Source organism: Vidua chalybeata, chromosome 2 (genome assembly GCF_026979565.1).
Source record: "Vidua chalybeata isolate OUT-0048 chromosome 2, bVidCha1 merged haplotype, whole genome shotgun sequence".
Taxonomy (NCBI): Eukaryota; Metazoa; Chordata; class Aves; order Passeriformes; family Viduidae; genus Vidua; species Vidua chalybeata.
In genome coordinates this window covers 11,037,615-11,065,284 of record NC_071531.1, presented here as the reverse complement: position 1 = coordinate 11,065,284, position 27,670 = coordinate 11,037,615, and the positions used below count along the sequence as shown (strand labels likewise).

Genomic DNA, 27,670 nt, shown 5'->3' with positions numbered 1-27,670 from the left:
CATCATTCATACTTTCAGATCTAGATGGCTGAAACATTTTTTCCGTTACTCTCAAATCTTTAATAAATACTATAAATAAAAATCCATACATTTTGTAATACTAAATTTGGTTTAAAAAAGGGGGAGAAAGTACTAATGTTTCAGTTATTACCTCATAATAAAGTAATAGTTAATTTTTTTTATTTTTTTCTAGTGGATTTTACTTCTAATTTCTAAAAGTGTGAATCAAATTTCTGGGAAAAAAAATCCTCTAATAATTTAGCTTTTTTACCTCTTTCATTTAGATGCCTATTTACAGAATTTAGTTCTCCAAACAAGACTAAGGGCATCCAAATTATATAGAAAATTGTATTTATGCTTACACTTTAGGGTTCATTGTTCTAAAGCTCTGCTTCTGAAACACAGATAAACTGAGCGACTACTTGGCACCAAAGTTTTGTTTAGAACAACAAAATGATTATTCTTCCATCTGTGCTGATTAATGTGCTAAGTATTGTAATATAATAATTATTCTCAAAAGCCATACAATGACTGCTGATATTGAGCTTTTGTAGACAGACTGTGTTTTCCACGTGAAAGACAACACAGGATTTTCTTCACTGCAAGAATAGTGTGTGGCTTATGGTACTTTATTAGGCTGTGGGAGGCTACATTTATTTCTTTTTCCTTCCCTGAAGAAAGTGAATCTTGCATTTGCCATGACCTGGCAAAGTCTGGGATTTTTATTTTGTGTGGGTGTGTGAGAGGTTTGTTTTATTTTTAACCCATGTTCTTAAAGCAAGAACTGAAACTGTCTTGAGAGTGATTTGAATTCTTGCATGCTGAAACACCTGCACTTTGCTTCTTCTTCACCTCCAAGTCTTTAATTATATTCTCTGAAAATATGGCTTCAACAGAAGCTATTAAGTGTGCTTTGTCCTATATCCATTCTAGAATCATCTACAGTCTGCTGTAGATGTTGAGACACTGCAGAGAGTCAGAAAATGTGGATTCAGCCTTTTCCTTTAATCAAACTGGTATCTTGTAATAGCCAGCTGCTTAGAAAACACCCCTACCCCTTCTAGCAGTGGCTTTGAATGAAAATATAATGCTACTACTGTTTTACTTGAAACTTAGTTTACTGGACTTGGCTTTGGGGTTAGATGGGAGCCATGCCATCTATCTATGATGTGATGAAGCTGTTCAGGGCCATTTGCTGAGGCAACAGAGCAATTTTGCTGGCAAATGCACAAGGGCCTAAATTTTCTGTCTTCATAGATGTTTGTATTTAAACTAGACATAATTAGTCTTGTTTTAAATCAAAATATAAAAATATTCATCTGTCACAAAAAGAAGTCTGAGGCTACTGAACCTCATAACTATATATTCAGAAGACATAAATTAGAAAGACAAGAAGACTACTTGGGAAATGTCACTGTAATTTCCCCTTATGGAAAAAAAGCATACAATATGCGCCTTTTCTTCCTGGAGTCTGTGTAACAGGCTGCCCTTTTTACATGGCAGTCTCCAGATACTAAGAAATTTTGTGGCTTGGTTGTGAGCTGTGACTGTAAGCCTGCAAGTGGAGGCCACAGCGACCTCTCCTCCCCAGGCTTATTAAAAACAGCACAAAGCTACCAGTTGTGGTCTCCTAAGGGAGTGACTTTGTTTCCTTCAGGGATCTGTTGCAATAGCTGGGGCTGTTGTTCGCTGGCTGAGGGACAATCTGGGCATTGCTAAGAGTTCAGAGGAAGTTGGTGAGTATGGAGCTGTTCAGTTTAAGTTTTCCAATGTCTCTATTGGTGAATGAAAGCTCAAAATATGTAAGAAAAGCTGGAAGGTGCATATATTTTGTTGTGTTTAAACACAACAAAAACTTACTTTGCATCCATGAGCTCACTGTTGTTGATACTTGTATTTCCTAGAGCCTATCAACACAGTCTTGGAAAGGCTTTGTCAGCTTTGCTCTGTTGCAATCTGTACTTTTTAGTAGTTTCCCTGGTAAGCAGATATTCAGGAAGATACTAACAAAATATCTCCTGGTGTTATACAGTGTTGAAGTTTCCAGAGTCAAGAGTATTTAAGTCTGTATTACAGAAACCAGCATAAATTTGATCCTAAACCTACATACTCTTGTTATAAACATGAGAACCTGAGGCCCTGCAAGTGTATGTAATATTTATGTATAGGCTTCATATCCATTGAGTTAGGGATCTCAGTTTGCAAAGTTGCTTCTTTGCAACTTTGCAAAGGAGATGTGGAGGAGGGCAATCTGTTTTGGCTGAGAATGCAGTAATCCTTTAGCATTTGTGTAGCTGTTTTTTTCTAATTCAGATGAACTGAAACAAACTGGAATGTAACATAAAAACTAGGAACATATCAAAATTTGGAAAATAAAAAATGCCAGAAGCATGCAAAGGCAAAAATTTGAAAGTGACTGATTTAATGAGATTTAGGATTGAAAATAAATTTATTACATATTTTTAATAAACTGATATCTTATTCAAAGATGGGAAAATTTAGAATTAAAATTTAATATAAAACTTCAAAGATTCAGCAAAAACTTAGAGTCTATTTTTCTGAAAGCAAGCTTTGAAGATCATACAGAAGAATATAAACTGCTATCACACAAATTAGACATTTGTTGAGCCTACAGTACCTCTTCACAAGTTTGTCAAGACCTTGGGGAGGTTTGAGTTTCAGGGCCTTTAACTTTGTCAGTGTTGTTAAAGTCACATAGGGATTCATCATCTCTTCCTGTTTCACTGAACTTGTCTTTCCTTCTGCCTTCACTCCTGTTTTTAAGCAGAGTCTGTATGAAAGAATCATTTTAGAAAGACTTCTTGAAGATGTTTTACTACCTCTTTCCTATACTGCTATGTTTCTGATCGATGCAAAAGCAGAAAGAAAATGCTTCATTCTTGTTATAGGAAAGAGTTGTTCATTAGTAGTTATGTCTTTTGTCATTCTAAATGTCTTAATATACTTTTTTAAATTAAAAATATTTTGGTATTGAGGAGTTCATATATCCACAGTTATTATTCTCATATTAAGAAACTTCAGATTTCCTTCTGGCTGGCCTTATGATTAAATACATAAGCTGACAGTTTGGAGCTCTAAATCCATTTGAAATTAATGGGAATTTAGTTCTTAACTCCCTTTGGTCTTGATCTTGATCTTGCCTTGACTTAAATGCAAGTAAAGTGTGACCTTTTGGAGGTTGCATTCTTTATCCACATGATAGATAACATTTGAAAATCTCACAAAATCTAGGTCAGAATATTGAGTACACTGTTTTTGGGTTTCAGTTTTGATTTTTCATTTTGCATTTCCCACAACTCCTTATGCTCCATCTTCTGTTCATATTGTTGCAAAAGGAAAACTGGTTAAGAAGGAGCAGAGTGCCAGCATTCGTTGTATTTTGTAGTTGTATACATGGCTGGATTAAAATTGTAGCTACCCAAGATATCCTGAATATTTTTCTTAATTAAATAATAACACTTCTAAGTATTGTATTTAAGTGTTGGTATAGTTGTGAAAAGCTAAGTAAGTGTTTTGTGTGTGCATTAGAAAAATTGGCTGAAGATGTGGGAACTTCCTATGGCTGCTACTTTGTGCCAGCATTTTCAGGACTGTATGCACCATACTGGGAACCCAGTGCAAGGGGGTAAGGATCTGACTGAACACTGCACTTGCATGGGGATTTAATTTTACAAATTTTACAAATATTCCTTCCAGGTATGTGAAATTTTCCTTTTTGTTGCCTTGATATATCCGGATACATCATTCTCTGTGGTATTTTCATGAGCTACTGTGTTTCTGTTTTGTATTTAACCTGCTCAAAACAGCAGCTGCTACTGGGAGGAAAGGAAGGATTAGCTAGCCCAGCTATTGATCCTCCTCTCCTCTCCTTGTCCCCCTCCTCAAAAAAAAACCAAAAAAACCAAAAAACAAAAACAAACAAAAAAAAAAACCAGTGTGGGGCAGCAGGGCAAGGAAAACAATTTCTGGTTTTGAAAGGGTTTTTATCTCACTAAAGTAAAAGAAGAGGAATGCATTCTTGTGAACTGTCAGGCAACAAAAGTAGTAAAGGAAGAATTCTGTGCTTATTTATTTGTGTTTTTGAGTTTAGTTTCAGGCCATATAATTCCTTCCCACTTTGCCTACTTCCCCTTGTATACCACTTTCTTTCCAGTCTATTGAAAATTCTTTTCTACTCCTTTTTTTTACAGCCCCTTTCCCAGTAGTTCAGACTCAACCACCTGGTAATAGTTCAAGCAATAGATTTTCATTTGTCTTTTTTTCTGTTGTGAGGTTGCCTTGTGTTGTTGGAATCACAACGTGCCACAGCAGTCATGGAAGCATAACAAATATAATTATAAAATAACTTTCCTAGAGTGGTAAAAGAAGTCTTAAAGGCTAGCTTGTTCCCAAGGTTTCAAGTAGTTGCATCTTTGGAATTCAGATGCTTCTTGTATGTGAAAGAAAAATCTCTGAATTAGATGTTTTTACAGTTTTTCATATCAGAATACTTAACTTTTAATGCTTAAAAACTGATCTTTGGAATGGTAACAATGAAAAATGTCCTTTAATATCTCTGAACTTGCATGTATCCAGCAGTGTTTCTGTGTAGTACCATGCTGTTCCTCAGCTGTTGAAATTGAATAAAAGATGGTTATTTGCTCTGCCATTCAGAGCAGAGCATATTGGCACAATTCAGCTTACTCATGGTTAGATGTAACATAATTCCCATACCCAAAAATCTCTTTGAAGATTCAGAACCAATGAATTATCAGACTAGATCTGAAAACAATTTCAAACATTTTGAATGCAGCAAAGACCCATATGGGCTTTTCCTTAAGAACTGAAAACATTAGAGAATTCATTAAGATATTAGTGATAATTTCTATTATTTTTTAAAGATAAATCAATCTCAATCAAGCCTTTTTTTTTTTCTTAAAGACAGACTAGAATTTGTGGGGGTGTTTGTGCGTGTGTATGGATGATTTATGGTAACTATTGATTGGACCTTTGAAAGCACTTTGTCAGGAAAATTAGAGAGTTTAGATTAAAGAAAAACAAGTTTTTAATATTAAAAAAGTAGTCTTCATGCAATAGAACTGAATGAGATTTGAAGAGGATCTAGGTGTGAAGTATAGGTTTATGTCTGATAAAGAAGAGTGTCCTAATTGGGTTTTTTCTCTCTTCAACAGTATCATCTGTGGCCTTACTCAGTTTACAAATAAAAACCACATCGCCTTTGCTGCACTAGAAGCAGTCTGCTTTCAAACACGAGAGGTAAAGGCAAATTGGGTCCTAAATTCGTTGCAAATAAGTGTGATAACAGGAACTGTAGCTCTTCGGTAAAGAGGAGATATAAAAGATTTAATGAAGATTGCTTTATTTAATATTTAAAGCAAATTTAATCATATGCTTTATTTTGTACCTGGATGATATTCTTGTCTTTACTTGTTGCTAATGTTGAAAAATTGCTCCTGTAGACTTAGATAAAATTGAGTGGTACATTTTTTTTGGATAGTAATGCTTCTTTTTACCACCATGTAAAATAAGGTGAACATATTTTGTGAATATTATGAGGGGCAGAACATAGAATGTTTAGAATGGCGGGGCCAGTGACATAACTACAAAGTTTCATTGGTGTAGGAAACTACACTTTATGGTCTGCTGTGGCTTATGATGGCTTATGTCACTTTTGGTACACAAGAACAAAAAGGAGTTAAGGCAGGACAGCAGCAAACATACCAAGGGAAAGCTGGTTTCACTTCCTGCTTGTTCCATCCTTCACTGCCTCAGCTGGCATTCAATAACAGCCAACCAAAATTCTCACAGAGGAAATTAATCCCCTAGCCAACTCAAAGATGTTGATACCAGTATGAGCATTGAATCTTTATATCACAGTCTGCTCCTCCCTGTGTTTGCAATCCCTGGGTTCTGTGCAAACACAGGAGGAAATGAAATCCCTAGACCTTTCAGGATAATAGTCAAGCCTTAATTTGATTACATGAATTAAACTGCTGTTATTAAAACATACTGATTTTTAAAATAGCATCCTGCTCAAACCATGTAAGATGAGGGAAGCAGTGTGCAGTACTCATTGAAAAAGACTGACAGAAATTTCACCCAGGTTTCTGCTTTTGAAGCTGTGCTGACAGCCTCTGAGTTCTCAGAAGGTTGTGAAGGAAATTGGAAGTAGCATTCTAATTTTCTAATTCTTGTACTAGAAGTCAGGGTAAAGTTACAGGCAACTGAACTGATTTGTTGTCTGCTCCTCTTTCCTTGTCCACCCTGCCATCCATTCCCTCTCGTGTGACAGCTCAGTGAACTTTCCAGCAGAAAATTATCCCTTTTTTTGCTGGGCTATTTTTCTGCTGGATTAATGACCTCAGCTGCCTCACAGAGGCATTCAGCAAATGTCAGAATGCAAGTCAGGGCATGTGGCTGGGAATAGGAGAGAGGGGAATAAAGCTGTCAGACTGAGTGAGGGTGAAGTTCGCTGTTTGAACAGATCTAACACTTCCCCATACTTTACTCACTCTGATTTTATCACAATGACAGGCATGCTGGGCGCTCTTAAATGAACATATTAAATCCTAGCAACAGAGGTAAAATATGTTTGTTTTTCTAAAGATACATCATTAATTCTGCCTTGTCAGAAACAAAGTTCTTTCAGTTCCAATGAAAATGGAAGTCTTCAGGAAAACCCTTCATTGGAGGTCACCTTCACTGGAATTTTTGCCTGTCTGTGACATTCACTCTTTCTGAGTACTTTTTTATCCAAAAAGTTTCTTCCTTATGCAGAGAGATGACACTTGTTACATTTTTTCTTCCAGGGAAGAAGAAGGAATTGTGGAAAAATAAGCAATTTTAGAGTTTTTTGTAAGAGCTGTACAATGCTGTCATGAGGCAAAATCTGCATACTTGGATCCTTGCTCTTCATCCCACCTGCGTACACTAGAGATAGCAACAGCATGACCATGATTTGTTTTGTTCCTTCACCCCTTCCTGGCTTCTAGAATTCTTTTTATTATTTTAATCTTTGATGAGTACACGCTGATTCAACATGCTCTTACGTAGTGGTAAACAAACCCAGAACCTCCAATGGTGCTGAAGTTCTGAATGGTAAAAAAAGGCAGATAATATCACCTTAGACAAGTGTGAAATTATGTATGTGAAAGAAATAAGTGCTAGTATAGTACTCCCAGCAAACTGTGTGCAAGAATCCTGGTTTCCAATATATTTCTAGTGATATTGAACAGTGTGGGCCCATAGGCAAATGCTGCCACCATGAAAATTTGCCTTACTCTTCTTACCTTGTAATTTTTAACCTTTATTGATCCTGGGCAGTTCCTTTAGTTTCTTTAATGATTTTTCTGGTAAGGGACCTTGCTGTCTTACTTTCTGGAAACTGGAAGAATCTCCTGGATAGTTAATCTCCATGTAGTTTTCACTATCTTGCAAGCCTACAATTTTTTTGTTCTTTTTTAAGTAGCATGTTGACTGTTCCTGGTAAATATTGTATTACTGGGTACTTTGTGAGCTACAGAACAGGGCACAATGCACTGTAGTTTTGGTCTTTTTTTGTGGTCTGTGTTGTTTTGTCATTTAAAGCTGAGAGAGACACACCTCTTTTTTATTTAAATACACTGAAAAATTACAAAGAGAAAATCATACTGTACTTGTTAATGCCTAACTTGTGCACTAGCCTTATAAAATGTAAATGAGACATTTAACTGACTGTTTTTACAAAACCCTACAAAAAACACTATTCTGTATTTATTGGTGCTTATGGGGTAATGCCATGGTGTTACCAGTAACTAAGGTTTGAGGCAAGTCTTATGTTTTAGGAAAGCCTCTAAAAAGCATATTGAGAGGTATCAGTAAATTAAATACTCCATCTTAGTTAATTATCCCTTGCAAACACTTCAATACTTTTCAGCTAGAGACTGTGCCCAAAAGAAGGAAACATAATTTTACCAAAAAATTACACTAACAATTTATTTTTGCTCTGTCTTGTTTGATATAAAATTCTCCGTTTTCAACAACTAATTGAAAATACTTGAAGAGGCTTCTCTTTCAAAACATTTCAGCATTCCTCAGTTCTTATTGAAGAGTCTTCCAGATTGCCAAATGTTTTAATTCTTCAATTCTTTAATCCATTGAATTAGAGAAAGTGTCTAGAAAAAGTATGATCAAGTGAAGGACTCCATTTATTATTGCTGCTTCCTTTGTTAGCTTTGATAAATGTTCTCATCAACTTTTCTTAAAATTCCTCTCAGGCCACATAAGCAGCACATAGGATACTTCTAGAGCACCTGAGAAGAAAGGTGTCCTACACTAGGATTTCTGTAATGAAGAGAATGCATGTGCTGTGTATTAAACAAAACTGTGTTGTCATTGCATCTGTTTTCCCTTTTAGTATATAGGAGAGAAGAATGATCTACTTAACCCTCTTCAGCAAATGCTGTAGTATCAGTGTTTTACACTTGAGGGTATTAGAGCATTTCTGTGCAATTAAATATTGTAACATGTACTACTCTTATTTAAGATTCTAGATGCCATGAACAAGGACTGTGGGATTCCACTAAGTCAGTTACAAGTAGATGGAGGAATGACCAATAACAAAATCCTCATGCAACTCCAATCAGACATTCTCTGTATTCCAGTAGGTAAGATGAATTTACAGCTCCTGCTTTCTTTATAATGCTGAAAACATTAGTTTGTAATGGCTGTTGAGAACAAACTGGGTAGATTGCTTTGTTGTTGTATCTTCCTAGATATATCAGTCTTTAGTTCTGATGTCATTAAGGTGACTTCCATTAAAAATCATTATGGTCTTCTCTGTGTTTTGCTGCAGTAAAGCCATCAATGACTGAAACAACAGCTTTAGGAGCTGCTATGGCAGCAGGAGCTGCAGAAGGTATTGAAGTTTGGAGTCTGAATCCTGGAGATTTGACAGCAGTGACATGTGAACGATTTGAACCACAGATAAACCCAGAGGGTAAAACCTTTTTGTGTTATCTGAGTTGCAAACTTATTTTTTTCACAGATGTTGACACGACTGGTTTTGGGTACTCTTCTTTTGGCTTTAAAAAGCCTACATTAATTATTGCTTTTTAGCTAGCTATCTATCTCATCAGTTCTTAAGTCCTTGTAGTGATGGAAAGTATGCACTTGACATAATTAATCCCTGTGCAAGATAAATGTTTTTTTGTCTTTTCAATTATTTCTTAATTTTTGGTACATAATTTTGTCTTACCATTTTGATTATAATTACTTCTAAAATCCCTACTTCAAGACAGTATTTGAAGGGGTTCTGCATAAATATCAATTGTGTCATTTTCCCCTGCTTGTAAATCTTTTATTGGTGAACATGGAGAAAATTTCTTTTATTTCTTCTTACTGTGCATAACTGTGGGGTTTGGGGTAGAGTTTTTTTGTATTCAAAAACGGATTTTATATTACTTTCTCTGTGCAAACAAATGATACTGTGCAAAAGAGTGAAAAACTCATATTGCCGTGTCTGGTTCTTAAATATTTGTGGGTGCACACCTATGCATTGAGAGGCTTTTCTGTTTTCTGATTTCTTAATTTCAGAAAGTGAATATCGCTATGCCAGGTGGAAGAAAGCTGTAATGAAGTCTATGGGATGGGAGACATCTGGCGGTCCTTCAAATGGTAAACCAAAAATTAATGCAGGTCAAGTATTATTAATTAGCCAGTTAACCTAGGGAACTCGTCTTGCTTTTGCTGACCTTTTCTTTCATGCCATCTCTGGACTATTATAGTGATTTAAAGGTCATTACTTAAATCCACTGTGGAAACAAAGCAGAAAAATAGCTGGGTATTCCTCCTGAATAGCTGCAGGCTTTGCAGAATGGCACTGGTTTGCAAAAGAAAAAAATCTCACCTGCAAGACAAGATACAGCACAATACTTAGAGCACAGGGACTTTGTAAACTTTCTTATAACATAACCTCATGCTGCGAAGGAGAAAAGTTCCATCCTGTGGTTTTGTTTGCTGTATCTGCCTTCATTATTTGTTGTGTAGGAAGGAGGGATTGATATCCATATTAAAATCTATTTACCCATAGGGTGTAAGAGCAAGGAGTTATCATAAAATAAAGAATTACACAGACCTATTGTTTACACACAGAAAATATGAAAAACTTTTGAGGGACTGAAGAAGATCTTTCTTCTGAAGTAGAGGGCTTTTCACCTGTCATGTTTGAATTAAATTAAACCTGCAGTCTTCCTGTGATCTATAATTTGAATTTTTATTTTAGTACTATTTTGGAATAAGTTTTTAGTCCTGAGTAATAATATAACACATAATTTATGGGCTTTTACTTCATTTAATTTCCCTTTTATTGGAAAAACTATTAAAATGGAAAGTATTAAGTAAAGAATCCTCAAAATTTAAACTCCCCCCACAATCCAAAATCCACAGTTGGAGCCCTCAAGCTGCATGTAGCCACTTTCTTCTTGAAAGCTAAAATTTTCCTTTTGCCATCCTTTATGTTGGTTTAAATATTTTATTTAACACTGTGGTTTACAAACAATTTTGCCAAGGCTATTGGGAAGGGAAACAGGTGAATTAACATGAGCAATATTATTCCCTTCAGTATTGACCTTTATGATTTAGTACCCTTACATCTAACCTAATGCATTTCTTACTAGGATAAAAAAATCTGCCTTGCAGTCAATAAATCTAGATGCTTTTTCTCCAGTTTATGTGAAGAGATATGTTTATCAAACCTTTAGTGATTTTCTGGTCTAACACCTGGGGGGAAAATGTTATTTTCCTTAGTGCTTTGATACTTTAGGGGTAGGTTGGGATTGGAGAATACTAGAAATGGGCTCAACCTAGATAGTGCTGACAGTGGAATTAGGACTTGAATTCCTACGGAAAGAACCTTTTTTGAATTAGTATGGGGTTTATGCATAATATTTTTTTAGTTCTTCTGCAAATATCACTACATTTGTTACTTTTTGCTTTTCATATATATTTAACACATATATTGCAATTTATATATATATTTCTCTTTTGATTTGCTTGACTGGAAACACCATCCCCTGGATGCCATCAGGTGACAGTAGTATCTTCTCTAGTCTGCCTTTCAGTATTTTTATTATGGGTAGCATGCTAATGTTAATCGGAGCAAAGTACCTCTCAGGTTAGTTATTATTTGAACTAGATCACTTTAAAAACTATCTGCACTATTTTAATTTTTGGGTTTTTTGTATTCCATCTGTCTGTTTCTAGCAAAAATGACTGATGCTTTTTGTTGTTCATGCACACAAACGTTTGAGGGTGTGAATCAGGCATAATGTGCCTAAGAGAACCAAGGGAATGCCATCTCAAATCCATCCTCATGTGCAATGGCACATTTGTAGTTGTTGGATGCACATGGAACCTTGGACTTCCCTTTGTCTGTCTGTGCAGATGGCACACAGTTTATAAAAGGGATACAGGTTGGAGCAGCCTAGCAGATTTATGCATTGCCTGCTTTAAAGTGTGCATGGCAGATAGAATAAGGTTCCATCCTTTATCCTGTATTTCTTCTTGCACTGTTTTTAATTATTTTGTGCATCTTGTTTAAATTAAGTGAAAACTATTTCTTCTGTCCCCAAAAGGCTTCATGCACCCATTTGATTTTTCTGGACCACCTTGAAACTATTGTATTGTTAGAAATCTTCATCTACTAAATCTATAAAACATTCTTCTTGTACTTTGCTCTTGATGGATAGGTGAATTAATTTAATCTAAAAAGAAGAGACCATAAAAGGCTTAACTGCAAAACTGGGAAGGGACTGTGTGCATATGCAATGAAGATGCATCTTCAACCTGTTAATATACAATTTATTTTAAAAGAAAACTCTTAATGTATATGACAGTTACTTATGCCAGAAGTAAGACATTTCATTAAGATATTCTTACAGTAAGAAAAGGAAGTTTATTTGATGATGTCATTTATTCACAGAATTTAATTCCAGAGAAAGTATTTTACAGTATAGGCATTGTTGCTGCTTAGTAAGCTGTTTGGAGATTGTTTAGTTTTCTTTTTTTGTTTTGCTTTTGGAGGGATAGGCAAGGAGGTATTAACTAAACAGACAGTTGAGGACTCTAGCATGCTTTTGTGGTGATGTGTTTGTATTTTGTTTCTACTCATTCAGCCTGAATTAACTATTTAATTGTAATTTTCCTTGCATGGAAGAGATGGTTGCAGCTTGTAGGAGAACTAAAATCAAGCTAAACAAGTGCTAGGCAAAAATCAAAATGAACAAATGGATTTTCAGTGATTTACTAACTCTGGAATGTATCTGTGAGTGAGAAAGATCTTCTTTATGAAGAATAAAATAAAACCAGCTGTGAATAAGTGGGTAAATTTTTAACAGGCTGAACAAAGTAACATGAATATAAAGGGTACCTAAAACAATAGGGAAAATCAATGACAAAAGAGCTAATAAGCAACGTAAATTCTGGAATTGCTTTTTAAAAACAACTAATCAGTAACCTGCATATTAAACTTGCACTGCTGGAGCTCATAAGAAAAGATTTCTTTTTCTCCCTTCTTTAAGCTTGTCAGTGCCTTTCTGACCCACAATTGGGAAACATACTCATCTCAACTCACTGCAGCCTTTAGAGCTCATTTTTGACCTTGTTTTCAGGTAACAGTAACTATTGATATGGTTACTGTTACTATGTGTATATAGTTGTTATACATACCAGTATAATTACTTTATATATTAATATATTGCTTTACTATTTACATGGTAAGCTTGGGAAGAGAAGAAGTTGTGAGAAATTTCCTTTTCTTTGTTTTAAAAATTATGAGGTCTCAAAAGGAACAGCAACAGTGATGTTACATGCAGGTTGTAGTTTTGCCCAGCTGTGCATTAGTGTAGAACATGAGATACAGAATTTGCTTTGTCAATTGGAGCAGGGCTGCTTCCCCATTAGACACTTGCTCTGGTAAATATCCTTTTGTTTTTAAAAGCTAGAACTTGTTGACCAGGTTTTCCTTCTAATTCAGTATAGAAACCCCATTTAATTAATTTGTTACATTTTATATTTTAGTGAAACACTGTAACTCCAACACAGTCATCAGAGTAGTAGGTTTGAGGATTGAATTTAGGGAGGATTGAATTCATCCTTCATGTGCTGAAACAGCAGTAAGTCTCGCAGAGCAACAGTGCTGATGTTGAACATGTCTCTCTAGGGCAGGGCCATGATTTTACAGCTACTGAAATGTGAAGGAAAAATCTGCTGTGCCAGAATAGAGAACACTAGCATAGCAAAACCCCATTTACAGAAGTGCTAAGCTGCCTTTTTATGTGGCACCTGATGACTGAACAATGCTCTATTAAATATATAATTTCATCAAAATCAGGCCAATTGTACCTTATTTTATGATCTTCATTCTCTCCTGGAGAGAAATGGATCGTATTTTTCACTATTGAAGCAAGGTGCATATAACAACTAGAGTCCTTAATGCTAAGATTTTTTTTTAAGCTTTTCACCCTTGTTTTGGAAGTGGACATCAGAGAGATTTCAATATATTCCATAGCTGTAGTTTGGGTTTTTGTTTTGTTTTGTTTTTTGCAGAGGGTGGGTAGGAGTTAACTGAAAATGATTCTCTATTTTATTAGACTCAAATTTAAATAAATGCCTTTGTGGGCTTAAATTGGCAACTCTCAAGTGAGGTATAGTGGGGATTGGCTATATATGGGGTCTTATGTGGCATCTGGGGTATAAAGTTATTTGACTTGATTCTCACAGAATGAGACATCAGTGCTGATCAGCAAAATTATATTGTCCCTGCTTAAATACCCTGTGGGTTTGTTTTCTTTTTTAAGATCCTGGTTTTCCTTTTTAGTTTCTTTTGTTGTGCTTGTTACTGCCAAATTGCATAGTAATTTATATATAGGGATCACTGTGCAGTTCTGCAAGATAGTTGCTATAATATTTTCCAAATTTCTGAAAGTTGAGCTCATATTTAGAAGAAAATAAGCTTAAATTACCTTCTTACACTCCTACTTGTTAAAAATTTACCCATCTTAGTGGTGTGCTCCCCCTACTGTGCACATCCCACACACTTAAGAGCTGGCTTATCTAGTGTCACAAGACATAGCTAATTTATATAATTGCAGTAGTTGAAAACTAAAGTTGGTTTTACTGAATTCCTCTTATAGCTCAGCTGTGTTATAGTGTGTTACTAATGTTTTAGAATAAGTTCTGTATTCCTAATGCACACATTTTTTATTTAAGGTAAATGAGGCTACTTAGTGGACTCACTGGATGCAGCTGATTTTTTTGTTTCGGTTTGTTCTGTTGTCTGAAGATTCCACCACCAACGTGATTATGCTACTTTTGTGGTTCAATCTATTCACGAATCCATCTGTCACCAGTCCCTGTGTAACTTCCCAGTGGTGCACTGAAAATTCAGTCTTCAGCCCTTCATTACTCAAATCAACTCCAAATGCACTGGAAGCCTTTGTGTGGACAATCTCACATCATCCTCTAAAATTTCACAAGCCCTAGCTTTGTCTGAGAAAGTGGTATGGAAAAAACCTGCAGTCTCTGAGGTAATGATGGCAGATGTTTAGCTGTCCTTTTCAGGAGTTTGGTACTTCATGCAACACACTTCAGAAAGTTAATGATGCACTATGGAACTTTATAAACATCTTACAATTCTTCCAGCTGCTGTGAATTGCCAAATGGTTGCCAAAGATGTTTTATTGTAGTTGCCACTGGTGTGAAACACCTTCCATGGTACAAACCTTTAAAACACTAGCCCAAGATGGATTATCATAGTGCACCTTGCCTCTGATTTGGCAATGAGGAGTTTGCTGCTATGGTCCACAGATTATTGCTGAAACTTTCAGTTGCAAGGTTAAAAAGTTGGGTTTAACTCTGGCCCATATAGTCACTTGGCCCATCTTAAGTATTTACGACACCAAGTACTGTAGTTGTACCTTTAAAGAGATGAGAGAAAATAGTGTTTTGCTTAAGGCCATGTTTCATCCTGTGGTTTTCTGCTAGCTTGGAAAGACAAGTTTGATGCAGCATGCAATTGACAGGACAGCTGCTTGGTCCTCAGCAACTGATAACTTTTCAAACTACTCTGTACAGTGCACTTTTCTTGACCAGTACTGCGTACATCCTGTCATCCTGCTTAAGTGACTATTTGTTAAACTTTAGAAAGTTGAAGCTAACTTCATTTTCATTAAAGAGGGTCCACGCCAAACTAAATATCAGTGCTTTAGTTCTTAATTTCATTTAGTATATCTCAGGGACCAAAATCTCCCTTTCAGTTTCCATGTCTGTAGTTTTTAACTGCAAGATGTTGCAAAATATGCTGGGACAATCCAAAACCCTGGCTCAGTAGAATAAGTACTGGCACCTGAAATGGGCCACTGGAATTTACAGACAATGGTGACAGCTGATTCGCATCCACTTTGAAATCTTTTGTTTTCCACATGAAAGGAGTGAGGTAATAATCTTATCTTCAGCTTTCCTGTTCGTACCAACAGCATCCCAAATGCCAGCCTTATTGGTTAGGTCAAGGAAAAGGTGTTCTTGTGTAGTGATGTTAGACCAGTATGGAATGGCAGCAAGGTTGAATGTGGGAACAACACAGAGAATTTCAAAGATGTGTTAAAACGCACTAGGAGTTAAAGGGAGAGGTTTTTTGTGTGCATTTGTTCTTAAAGATTGTCTTTAACAAAGTTTTTCTTTGATTAGAGGCTTAGTTTTTAAAAGGATGTTATATGTGTGAAGCAATGAATTGCACAGAAGTTCAGGTCTGTACAATATATTTAATATCAAATGCATATTAATTGCCTTTTTATTGTCAAGTGCAATGACTTTTGAAAATGTGACTTTTAACTTAGAAGATAGAGAAGGAACATTTTTTGTCCTGTGGTTGCATGTATAACTTCAGCAAAGAGAAGGGATTTTGTACACAAGTAAATATAACAGCATCATTCAAATCCTGTCTCTCCTGTAAATACTCACATGTGAAGTGTGACAGCCAAAATTTCTGGTGTTTCCAGTTTGTATTGGAGAGGTGAAGAGTGAAAAATAATATGATCCCATAGAAAAAATTTCATACTCCTTACCTTTACTCTGAGCTGTTTCTGACCCCACTGTACCTCAAGGAAGAGGAATGGAGCACAGGGAGCAGGGGCAGCACACACCTCAAACTCTGGACTTCTGAATATGACCTCTGAGTCTTGCCAAAACCACTGAAGTGCTGGACCTGGGAACGAATAATGCTGAAGTGTTGCCTTTGCTCATGATAAATGTGGCAGGGGGAAAGCTTGTACCTAACAAGTAGGAGAGGGAATTTTTGCTGCTTTTCTGACTTATCTTTTACTGGGAAACACAATTCCTATTAATTTTTCACTGAGTAAGAATCATTATTTTATTTTCAATTGCTGTTGCAAATGTTTTTTAAGAGTTTCACATCACTGTTAACTTTCTACCAACATAGTTGAAATATATTGTAAACTGCTTGTTGGCGGGGAGGGGACAAACTGTTAAAGTTAGCTTTTTGTGAAGCTGTGATTTATTTTTTTTTTTTATGAATTACCAGTTTATAAATTCTTAATTGAGAAATGCATTAACTTGGTATTAAAGTACCATAAATGAATTGGTGGAAGGTGTCCATTTATTCTTGTACATCATTTTTCAGACACATTATCACTAATATTTTTACATGAGGCACGAGTATACACTGATATATATAAAGCAGTAAAGCAGCCTCTCCGAGACATGCTTTAAGTTGCTCAGATGTACAGGTGAAATACTTGCAGTTCTGTTTCCTGCTTCAGTGATGCAAGGACTCAAGGACTGGATTAGAAATCGCATTTCCTCAAGTCCCTGCATGTTCAGGAAAAAGCAGGAAAACACAAGTAAAACAACAGGAAGGAACATGGTCGTAGTACAGGTTTGATGCAAAGGTGGGGTGGGGCCAATACACCAAACAGGTTTTGGCCTTATACCATACTCTGGCAATTGCTACAGATTCAAAAGCCCTTGTAAGCTGTGAGGAGTAATGATCATGAAATAGCAAATATTGCTGGGGATGGTAGCTGGGAGCAGAAGGTACTTCTGTTATTTTAAGAAAGGAGCATGGGGTGTATCTGACGGGTACATTTAAGGAGTGCACCTTCTGGATTCTTATTCTGTCTCTTTGTGGCTTCAGCTGCCTTCTACACATCCAGTGCTCCATGATTATCCAAGGATATGGCCTTCATCCATAGCCTTTACAAATCTTTAGTCTTTACAAATCCTTAGTCTCCTATGTGGAAATCAGTTGTGTGTGTCAGAAACAAAACTCACTCACCAACACACACCCTGGAAACAAAAATACATTTAAATTTTGCATCAGCACACAAACACTTATCACTCAATATCAGGCTTCTCTCTCTGCCCATGAGACTCCAGTGTCTTCCTTTCACACAGCAGAATTGCAACCTTGCCCTTAGCTGCCCTGCACAAGACTGTACTCAAATTCCATGATTCATCAAGCTTGAATATTATGATATTGGAATTTTATTAATTTAATTAGTTTCAGAAGCTTATAAATATTTTTTTTCAGCAAAAGCTAGTACAATGTCTGTTACTCTGGAACTCTGTGCAGTATAATCAAGCTTTTTAATATCCACATCAGCATCCAGCTTTAATCTTTGCATCTAAACAGTCCTAGATCTCTATCAGCTATTGGAATGCTGTCCCATAATCAGCTGTAGCTGGGCCCAGTATGATAGCTACATGTACATGTATGTTTTTCTAATTACTATATATATTATAGATCAATTACTGGAATTTATGGACATAGTACTTCAATCATGGAGCTAAAGATGGGCAAATGAGTGGCAGCCCTTTAAAGCTGGGAAGTGGCGCAGGAGCATTGCTGGAATGATTTGTCCTGAGGGATCCCTACAGGCTGGAGAAGTGGGCTGACCTGACAGAGCTCTGCAAGGGGAAGTGCCAAGTCCCACCCCAGGAGGGGCAAACCCCTGCACTGGGACAGGCCAGGGACCAACCCGCTGGGAAGCAGCTCTGCAGGACAGGTCCAGGGGGCTCCTGGTGGACACCAAGTTGAACCCTTGTTTCCAGCAACTGGACAAAGAAGGCAAACAGCACCAGGGCTGGGTCAGGCAGAGCATCAGCAGCAGCTCAGGGGAGTGATCCTTCACTCAGCCCTGCTCAGACACACCTGTTGCCCACAGAAGCTGTGGATGCCCCACCCCTGGAAATGTTCAATGTCAGGTTGGATGGTGCTTTGAGCAACCTGGTCTAGTGGAAAATGGTCCTACCCATGGCAGAGCAGCTGGAACTACATCATCTTTAAGATCTCTTCTAGCCCAAAGCATTCTATAATTCTGTGATACCTGAGTGCTGCAATCCTGCTCTGGGATTGCCAGGATGAGAGAGACACAGCCATAACATAGGGAGACCTGTAACAGGCCACAAAGATAGATGAGGTGTTAGAGCATTTGTCATGGGTGAGAAGTTGAGACATCTGGGCATATTCAACTTGGAGAGAGCTCAGATATAAATTCCTGACACAAGGACTGAAAGCCAGACCCTTCTCAGTGGTGCCCAGTGACAGAACAAGAGACAAAGGACGAAAGTGAGCACAGAACATTCAAACAAAATCTCATTCAAACAAAAGAAAGCAATGTTTTACTCTGAGGGTGTTCACATAAGGGAGCAGGTTGCTCAGAAGGGTGGGATCTCCATCCAAGATTCTCAAAATCTCATGGGACAGAGCCCTGATCTCACTGACCCTGCTCTGAGCAGAGGGTTGGCCCAGACAGAGGTGCCCTCCTGCCTTGGTCCATCTGTGGGGCTGGTTAGATCAGCCACAGCCCAACCCCTGCACAGGCTGAAGCCTTGAGCCAGCTCAGAACAAAGGCTAGGGGAAAGTCCATGCTGGTTTATTTGGACAAAACCAGTTCAGTTTGTATGAACCAGCTGTCACCCACTGCTGTATTTCAACATTCTTCATCTGGCAGTCTTACTGTGTTACTCTGTGTAGGTATTTGCTTTGGAAGAGTCAGCCTGACTGTGTGGGCTGGTTATCTTGCTTGGTTTAGTCCTGAGACATTCTCTTAAGCAGTTGCAGTGGGAGTTTAAGTAAAATTAATCTTTTTCAGATTTCTGATTGCTGTAACACCCTATTTTTCTTAGGGAATTACACCACCAGGTGGTTCAAAGGAGCCTAGAAGGCAAGCATGGGATAATGTGTTTCCAAAGACATCACATTAAATTACAGTTAGCAAAACCTAAAAGTATGGGTTCCTTAAGCTTTTGTAATGGGAAGACATCAGTATGGGAGTAATTAATTTTTTTTCTGTAGTGTTTTTTTCCTCAGATCTATGGGCTGCTGGTCTAGGAGCTCCTTCTCTGACTATCCTTCAAAGTACATCCACTTCAGCTGGAGGTATCTCCCACTGTTCCTTTTCAGGTCTTCAGGAGCACGCTGAGAACTGAGACTGCAGCAGCTCTAGCTTCCCGATCTCCTGGCACACTCCCTAGGTCTTGAGCAACTAGAAAACAGACAGGATGGCACTGGCCATCAGTTGTCACTGTCTAGAACAAGCATTTTCCCTCCCACCACTACAGCCAGTTGCAGTTGTATTCTGTTTGTTTTGGCAATAGGATGAGTTAGCATGCTCAACAGCACCCACAGTTCCTTTCCTGCGTCATAAACAGCTTCATGAATGGGGGGTATATGACTTCAGCTACTTGTTTTTGCTAAGCTTTCAGTCCTATCCCCCCCTTCTGCATAGATTGTCTTGCAGGTAGAGCCATTGCTAAAAAAAATTGCCACAGAGCTTATTGTTTGATACAGATTCATGAACTCTTTGCCTTTAGCTTTTATGAGCACAGAAATCCCTTTGTTATTACTACTCACTCTGCAACACCAGGAGTCAGCTGAGAGGATACATAATACAAATATTAATGGCCTTCCCTACATGATGTTTCAGTATTAAAATCACTTTCTTCCACAAACACTGAAGTCAGATACTGCTTCAATATGAAGGAAGATTACTTGAAAAACTATGTAAACTGCTTCAATCTCTATCAGCTTATAACTAGAATCTAACTCCCAAGTCTTCTGTGGACAACATTTTTGGGAAATGAATGTACCATTGCAGCTCGCCAACCTTGATTTCTCAAGGGCAATTGATTCTTCAGTTGTACAATTCTGAACTGACTCTTCAGCAGAAGGAAGTGTTTTAACAAAACAAATGCTTTTAGAGATTTCACAGTAGAGATACTGGAGGCATCAGTTATTTTCAATTTTGGGGGTTTTTTTTAAGGAAAAAGAAGAAAAGGGGGGAATCCGTAATGTGCAAGAATCGTGTCACTGTGCAGCAAAATACAAGATGATAACTATAATACTGTTCTCAGCTAAACTTCAAGACATGTATTTTAAACTATCTCCACTAGGAAATAGGTATGTATCACCAACACAAGCTATTTTTATGTGGACTGTAGTACTCTAAAAGGTGTAGACCACTTCAAGTGCAACATGATGCCTCTATCATGTGACTCTAATACATAAACCTTAAAGAAAACAAATTGATCCTTGTCTTGCTTTGGATTTCAGATCACTGATGAATTTGCAGCTCAAGTCAGGGGCTGCCATACCCAGTGACACATTTTGTACCATGCCATCATTACCTTGACTCTTACCAGACTTTTTGTTTGACTTCTGATATCACACCAACAAAGTGTGAAGTGCACACAAGGAAGGGTTTGTCAAACTTCAAAATGTTAAGTAATGTTCAGCAATGCTAAGCACAATTCATGTCAATATAATTAATGATTAAATTAAATGAAATATAATCGTGCTGAAAGATTTTATTTGCTAATCTTGAAATAGCTTATTTGCTTATTCATGAGGATGTGAAATACTGAGTCACAATTGATGTGCAGATGAGCTAGGCTGTATATTGGAATATGCAGGTAGGGTTTTATTATTCAATGTGTGAGTAAGCACTTAGGAAAGGTAGAAGAAAACATACCTGAATTTTAGCAGTTCAGAACACAGTGTAACACAATAATAGATCAATATAACAGGCAACAGGATGGTTAAAGGTCATTACAGTAGGATGACACTGGTTTACAGAATGTCCTTGATATATCTGAAATTGTTGGAAGAGTTCATTATAGCTTTGTTAAAGAAAGCCGATCAGTTATTACCACTTGCTTTTCAAAATCTGTTGAAATTATAACAGCAGCATTTGGTACAGTATTGTCAAAACGAAAATGTTGAAATCATCATTTAAATATTTATGCAGAAACATGAGTCACAGCTGTACTACCTTACAATAGAAACAAAGATAACATCAGCATGCGGGCAACTCACTTACACACTGTAGATCAGCACTGCCAAACTAGTTTGCACTAAACATGTGGTACTAAACACTTATGAGGAAACAGTGAGGTGTTTCATAATAAAATTAAAAAAGAAAAAGGTGTGGTAATTCTTGTTTACAGATATTCCCTTAAGATTGTTCACATTATGAATTTCCACCTAAAAGTCAGGAAGTTCCAGCACCAAGGTTACACAGACCTATTAGTCCACATCCACTGAAGTATAATTAGTAATTTCTTTCTCTCAATGGATATTTCATTTTGGACACTGCCTAGACTTTGAAATGACTGATGTTCCATAATGAAGAAAATGGATGTAAGTAATATCCGTGGATCTCTTGCTTCTCTTTCATTTTGAAGTTAGAGGTTTTGTAGAGCATAAGACATGGGACTGAAATGACACTGAGCCACAACCTTTGCAGACACACCTCCAAGGTACACACCTCTCTCATTCTCTTTTGGCACTGTAAACAACACAGAAATGTTCAGAAGGCTGCTAGCAGTTGTTGGTTTGTTATTTTGGGTTTGCTTATCTACTCCACCACTCTGTCTGGACGTGATGTCAGTAAAAGCATTCCTGTTTCAGAGCAGGAACTGGGGTTTCTCCATCTGTCCCCTCACCCTGCTGCTATATTAACATAATATGTGGCAATCTTAGGGCATATGGAATCACACACAGATGCCAGGTTGCATCCTACTTCCAAAGCACATTTTCAGACCATGTACTCCTTTTTCCACCTTTATCATGTATCCCTTCTCTTGCTTGTATCCATGTAGCTCCAGCCCAATAGAAAGGGATGAGCTAAACAAGCGTTCTGCCAGAGTCCACACATTGAGTGTTTGCTGGGGTTCAGGGTAGTATCTTATGGATTTTTTGACAGGTCTGGCTTACATCATGCCAAGAACAGAGTACTACTTCTGGAAAACAGCATTGGGGAGCAAAAAAAATAAGTGTTTGATGCACTGCATTTGTATAAATTCAAACACTCCCTCTCTTTCCCAGGCTCAGTGCTGAAGCCAGGGTCACACAGTAACCCCTAGCCAGCAGAGCTGTGCTGCCCATGGCCAGAAGGATGCTCTGCTGGGTTGCTGACCCCACACAGGATGGCACTGCTGTGCTCTCACTGGCTTTGTGGGCATTGGGGTGAGGACTGATCTAAAACCTCTGTATCAGCACCACAAAATTGCTCTACTGCTGCCTTGTTTCTCTGCATTTAGAAAGGCTTTTGTAGAGCTGCCCTTGGCATCTTGGGCCTTAACTAAACCAGGCTGTTATCAGAGCAATTTCAATAGCTGATTTTTCAGGGCAAGTCACATAATGCTTCTAATTTAAACAAATAAGGACAAATAGAGTCTATTCAAAACTAATCTTTCTTCAGTGAAGACAAACTTACAAATTGTGCAAGAAAATAATGAATGGTGAGACTTTACAAAAGCCCCCAGTGACAGAGTCCCTTCATTTTGGATGTGTGCACAGGTAAGATAAATCAATTCCTCAGTCCCCTTTGTCCTTACATTCAGCTTAAGTAGCATCCCACATGGTGGAAGTTTTCCAAAGAACAAAAAATAGATTTGTCACCACTGTCATTTTCTTACCAGAGCAGATGTTAAGGAAATGCAGTCCTGACTTAAATATGAAAATACTGTTTGATCAGTCAGATAACTACATTCCTGGCCTCATGTGTGGGACTTACCATTTAGCAATGCATATTTCCTACACAGAAGTCATTAGCATAGATATTTATTATGTTATTATGTTCATTTTCAACAAGCCAATATTTGGTTAGCTTCTTTGACATTTTCATCATTTGCTAGTGCCACCTGGGTTAACATTCAGCTAATGACACAAGTGACTTGAAATAGTAAATAGTTGTGCAATTTATAAACTGAAATATAAACAAAACTAAACAGAACAAAATATGTTCACATGGTAATGGAAAGTTCTGCTTTGAATCTGAAGCCTTTGATTGATTAAAATTTTAAAGCACAAATTCTATTTTCTGAACAGAGGAGCTTTCTTAATCACATTTTGCTTTTGCTGAACAGTACCATCTGTTTATAATTTAAGAAAAGACACTTGTTGACTGTGTTAATTTCTCAAGAAAGCTTAATTCACTTATAATTAAGGGTGCTCACTTGGCAGTTTGGCGAACAGAAGTCCTTTGTTTATTCACAAAGCCAGCCATGTGCAGGCAGCACACTAAGTCTTGCTCTCTTACTCTCGTGCATCACATACCCAAGCAGATTCTTGCTGCCAATTAAATCTGGGCCATCGTTTTGGGCAGAGGATGTGTGGTGGGATTACAGTTTGTCCCTGTGTAGGTCCTTTTGGATGGATACAGAAGAGTGTTTAACACCATCGTCAGTGGGTGGGCAAACACCTCTGGCTTTGTGTCAGTACCCCGTGGCTGGATCTCTCAGGCAACAGCCTGGCATCATCTTGGATCCCATCCACTCACCTTCCTCCATTCATTTCTCTTCTCTTCATTCACTGACTGTTCTGGTATAGGCACACCCTGTTTAAATGACTCAAGACTAAGAGCAGTGGGACCAGCAGCTTGCCCTAAACTCGTGCCCAATGTGCACCACAAGCTGGTACTTTGGGAGGACTTCAGCATCTCTGAGGAATTATTTTGGACCTTCAAAGACAGCAAGGCTCTAGGCCACACCAGGATTCTTTTGCTCAGGCCTGTCATTCTCAAACAAAAGGACCTAAAGGACCTAAACAGACAGGTGTAGTCTGATCAAAGACCAAGTCCTTGGCCAGGATGGCAGCCACAGGCAGCTCCCACTCAGCCATTCTCATCACGTCAGCTTTGTCCAGATGACATTTAGAAACCTGCCAGGGTCTTTGACAAAAATAGAGCCCATTTAAAAATCCAGAGTACTGCAATTGCTCAGGTTTATCAAATTTACCAAATAAATTACATAAAGGAATAGACTTAAAGCGCTACAAAAGTTTTAATTAAAATTTATTTCAGTGCGTAAAAAGAAACCACCAACTTTTATAATTCAATCTTGGCAAAAGGATTTTAATGCAAATGCCAGTGCATTAATTGTGTAAAGCTATTCAATATGGCTTTTTCTGCTGCTTTGCTGATAGAGTAGGAAAGAAGGATGAAAACACCAAGCCAAAACCTCTCTGCACAGGAGTGGATATTAGTCACTTCAAATTCTTTCCTGTTTAACTGAAGGCATTAGCTTAACTTTCAGAGGGAGAAAAGTAATATTCTCAGTGGTGAAAAACAGCTGGGTATCATTAATGGCTTGAAAGTGGAGGTGGTGCTTTCAGCACTTCAATTTCACTTCCTCCTCCCTTCTGCTTCCTTTTCAGAGCCATAGCTTTATTTTCCCTGTTCTCACTTAACTGACTCCCAGTTACAGGTTTCTGGCAAAATGAAGCTGGATTTTTGGAGGTTTCCTTCTATATCTTGTGAAGCAAGGCACGGGTGCGTAATATTCAACAGATTTGCTTTTCCTCTGGGTTGTTTCTTTTGTTGTCTGAACCACCTCACAAAAAATGTGAGAGAAGCTTTCCTATGTCACATGTGCTCAAATCCCCTCACTCCTGACTCCTGCACAAGTGGAGCTGTAACTTTGATATCCAAAGGACAGATTTTTATTATGTTCCCTCTTTTTCCATCAATGACTCTTGTCTCCATAGTGGTGGCTGCAGCCCCCTGTGCATTCTGCTCTGGAGAGTCCTTGTTCTCTCCTTGGCCTGCCCCAAAGCCACAGCTGGAGCACAAGGTAGGCTGTGTGCTGCACATCCAAGGGGACATTTTCAACCTCTTATGCCAAATCTGTTCATCTTCCTTTTTGTAATGCATTGGCAGGAGGAAGGACAAATAGAAGTGTTTTTTTATGTGGCCTAGTCTTTACCTCTACTACTTTTTTTGCTTGTCTTTGCAGATAAAGAAATTTTGATGGTTTCTGAGAAATAAGAAAGGGAAAGGTTCTGCATTTTGCAGCAGCTGCTGCTGCTTGTTGCTATCCCCAGGAAGGAGTTGTTGTCAAGCAAAGAGGAATTTATTTGGAGCAGTTCAATAGCTGAAGACCAGATTTTGCAGGGTTAGCTCCAGTCAGAGACAGAATGCCATCACTAAGGATATGTCTGAAAAAGGTCACAAAACAGAAGAATTGTCAGCCTGTGTCTATTTGTTCCCTCCTATGGCCAGGATCCAGTGTTATCTGGATATTGCTGTACAGTCTTATATTAAAGATGAACTTCCCTGTTCTCCTATACTCCACCTGATACATGCTTTTCTCCTGATTACTGCTCATTCCTTTGGCAATTGGAGACCCTGCTGCCCTTTGTTTTATGCGTGAGGAAAAGCCCTGGTGGCACTCCTGAATGATCAATAAATGAGTCACAGCCTGTGGCATTTAATTTTTTTGCAGCTGTGCCCCAAACAGGTTTCAGTGATACAACTGTGTGGGGGTGGATGTTCTTCACTGCCACCAGCTCCTCTGTTACTGCCAGCCTTTAATTGGTGAGGAAAGTCATGAGGTCTCAGCACTGCCCCAGGGATGGAGCATTTACCAAACGAGGTAGGTGCATATCCCAAGGAGCACAGGCAGGATAAAGGGTTTATTCCTTTCCTCAGGGAACTACAACTGATTTCTCAGCCACTGAGGTTTTAATTTTCTACTTTCTCCTTCCCTAAGGATCACTTTTCCACTTAAGAGGATTACCCTTGTTAACTTTAATTATTTTAATACTAGTTTCTCAGTGCTTAGAGTTCTGGATTAAAGGTATCAGTTGCAGGTATAGTTATGTGTACATGTATGTATTTTATAGTTTCTCCTTTTCACCTCTTTTCAAGCTTCAAGGAGAAGATAAATATATTTTTCAAATCATGTAGTGTTTGTGTTGTTGGACTTGGCAGCATGTTTATGTCCTCTAATTGGACTTTGGAAGACAGCTCTCAGATAGAAGGTCTGTTGGGTATCAAGGGATTATCTTCTCTTTATGTAACATTTCTTTTTCTCTGTGATGTAGTGTGAGTATGTCAGGATTATTCTACTTGAAGTTTATTATTTTTCCATTGCCTCCCTTTGTGAAGTGTTGAAAGAAAATCTTACAGTTATAGTACTTCATGCAGTTGTAATATGTCAAATAGGTGATTTTTATTTTTGATTCCCTTTTAAAATTAAATTGTATTTTTTGCTTTTTAGGATTTGATCTGTAACGATGAACCATTGAAAAATTATAGTTTGATTTTTTTTTTTTTTCTGGTGGGGGCACAGGAAAGTGAATACAGCAGTTCCTTATTAGAATGTAAGAAGTTCACAAATTACTCTAAAATCAAAATGTGAGTAGGTGGATGAATACATAAACTCCTGGCAATTATTGTGCTTTCCAGACTGCATGGTGGGACTTGTATTATTTATATTCTGTCACAGATCTATTACCTACTAACTGTGATGAGCCATCAGCTGCAGATTAACTTTTGAGCCAGTGTGCTTTTCCTTGTGTGATCACTTGGTTTCAAAATAGCCTTCATTCTCTTCCTGCTGCTCCTGATGGGGCTAATGAGCAAAGCTTGTCTAAAATACCCCAAATACACTTAAAACCCCAGAATTTAATTGCTGGTTAGAAAAAAAACTTTTGCTGAGAACATTTCTATTCCAAGCCCTGAATAGTCATTTAGAATCACACGAGTGATGTTTACATAGCTCCTTTGGGATAAATATTTTTAAGTGGGCTGTTGATTGAATCTCTAAATGTCTTTGGGGATTGCTCAGGTCTTCTTTGCTCATGAGCAACCAAATTTATGTGTGAATAACTTATTTGCTCGTTTTCAAGCACTGGAACTTCATTAGAGCAAGTGGGAATAAGTAAGGAGGTTTTGGGGATGTGGGCGCGTGCCTAGGTTTTGACTGGGCCATGAGTAGATCTAATGAAATGTTTACCCTGGTAGCTACCAACACTAGGAATTGGGATCAAGACAGGATGTTTTCTCCTTATTTTCCTCAGCAGTAAGAGCACTTTGGCAGTGCCCAAGAACATCTTTTTTCTCCTTCCTATAAATGTGCTGGTTCGAAAGTAAACCACGGGAGAAATGGACCCCACAAAAATACCTTGAGAGAGATTTCAGGTCAGCGTTACAATACAATAGAGTTACAATAAATGCAATTGATACAGAAAAGCTGGCTTAAACCCACAAAGTCAGAGTACAGCCTGGCACCCTGTTGAGCAGGGTGAGAGTGGTGGTCACAGTCCAATTAAGCAGTCTTGGTGAAAGCAGTCGTCCTGTAGAAGGACTGG

At 37.9% G+C, this 27,670-nt stretch overlaps 1 protein-coding gene across 8 annotated transcripts in view; it reads left to right on the top strand.

The window, feature by feature from the left end:
• Positions 1-27,670, top strand: part of GK (glycerol kinase) — a 62,670-nt gene that overhangs the window by 17,859 nt on the left and 17,141 nt on the right. For 3 of the 8 annotated variants that reach the window (XM_053936159.1, XM_053936166.1, XM_053936160.1), the window contains 8 exons: positions 1,658-1,736; positions 3,550-3,646; positions 5,193-5,277; positions 8,546-8,666; positions 8,855-8,998; positions 9,595-9,675; positions 11,087-11,173; positions 14,269-14,461. In XM_053936159.1, the coding sequence (XP_053792134.1) occupies positions 1,658-1,736; positions 3,550-3,646; positions 5,193-5,277; positions 8,546-8,666; positions 8,855-8,998; positions 9,595-9,675; positions 11,087-11,173; positions 14,269-14,276 (702 nt within the window). In that variant the 3' untranslated portion in view covers positions 14,277-14,461. Of the gene's footprint in view, positions 1-1,657; positions 1,737-3,549; positions 3,647-5,192; positions 5,278-8,545; positions 8,667-8,854; positions 8,999-9,594; positions 9,676-11,086; positions 11,174-14,268; positions 14,462-19,480; positions 20,320-20,339; positions 20,805-25,311; positions 25,368-27,670 lie in introns of those variants that run through there. The other 5 variants (XM_053936162.1, XM_053936163.1, XM_053936164.1 and 2 more) reach the window with 5 other exon arrangements.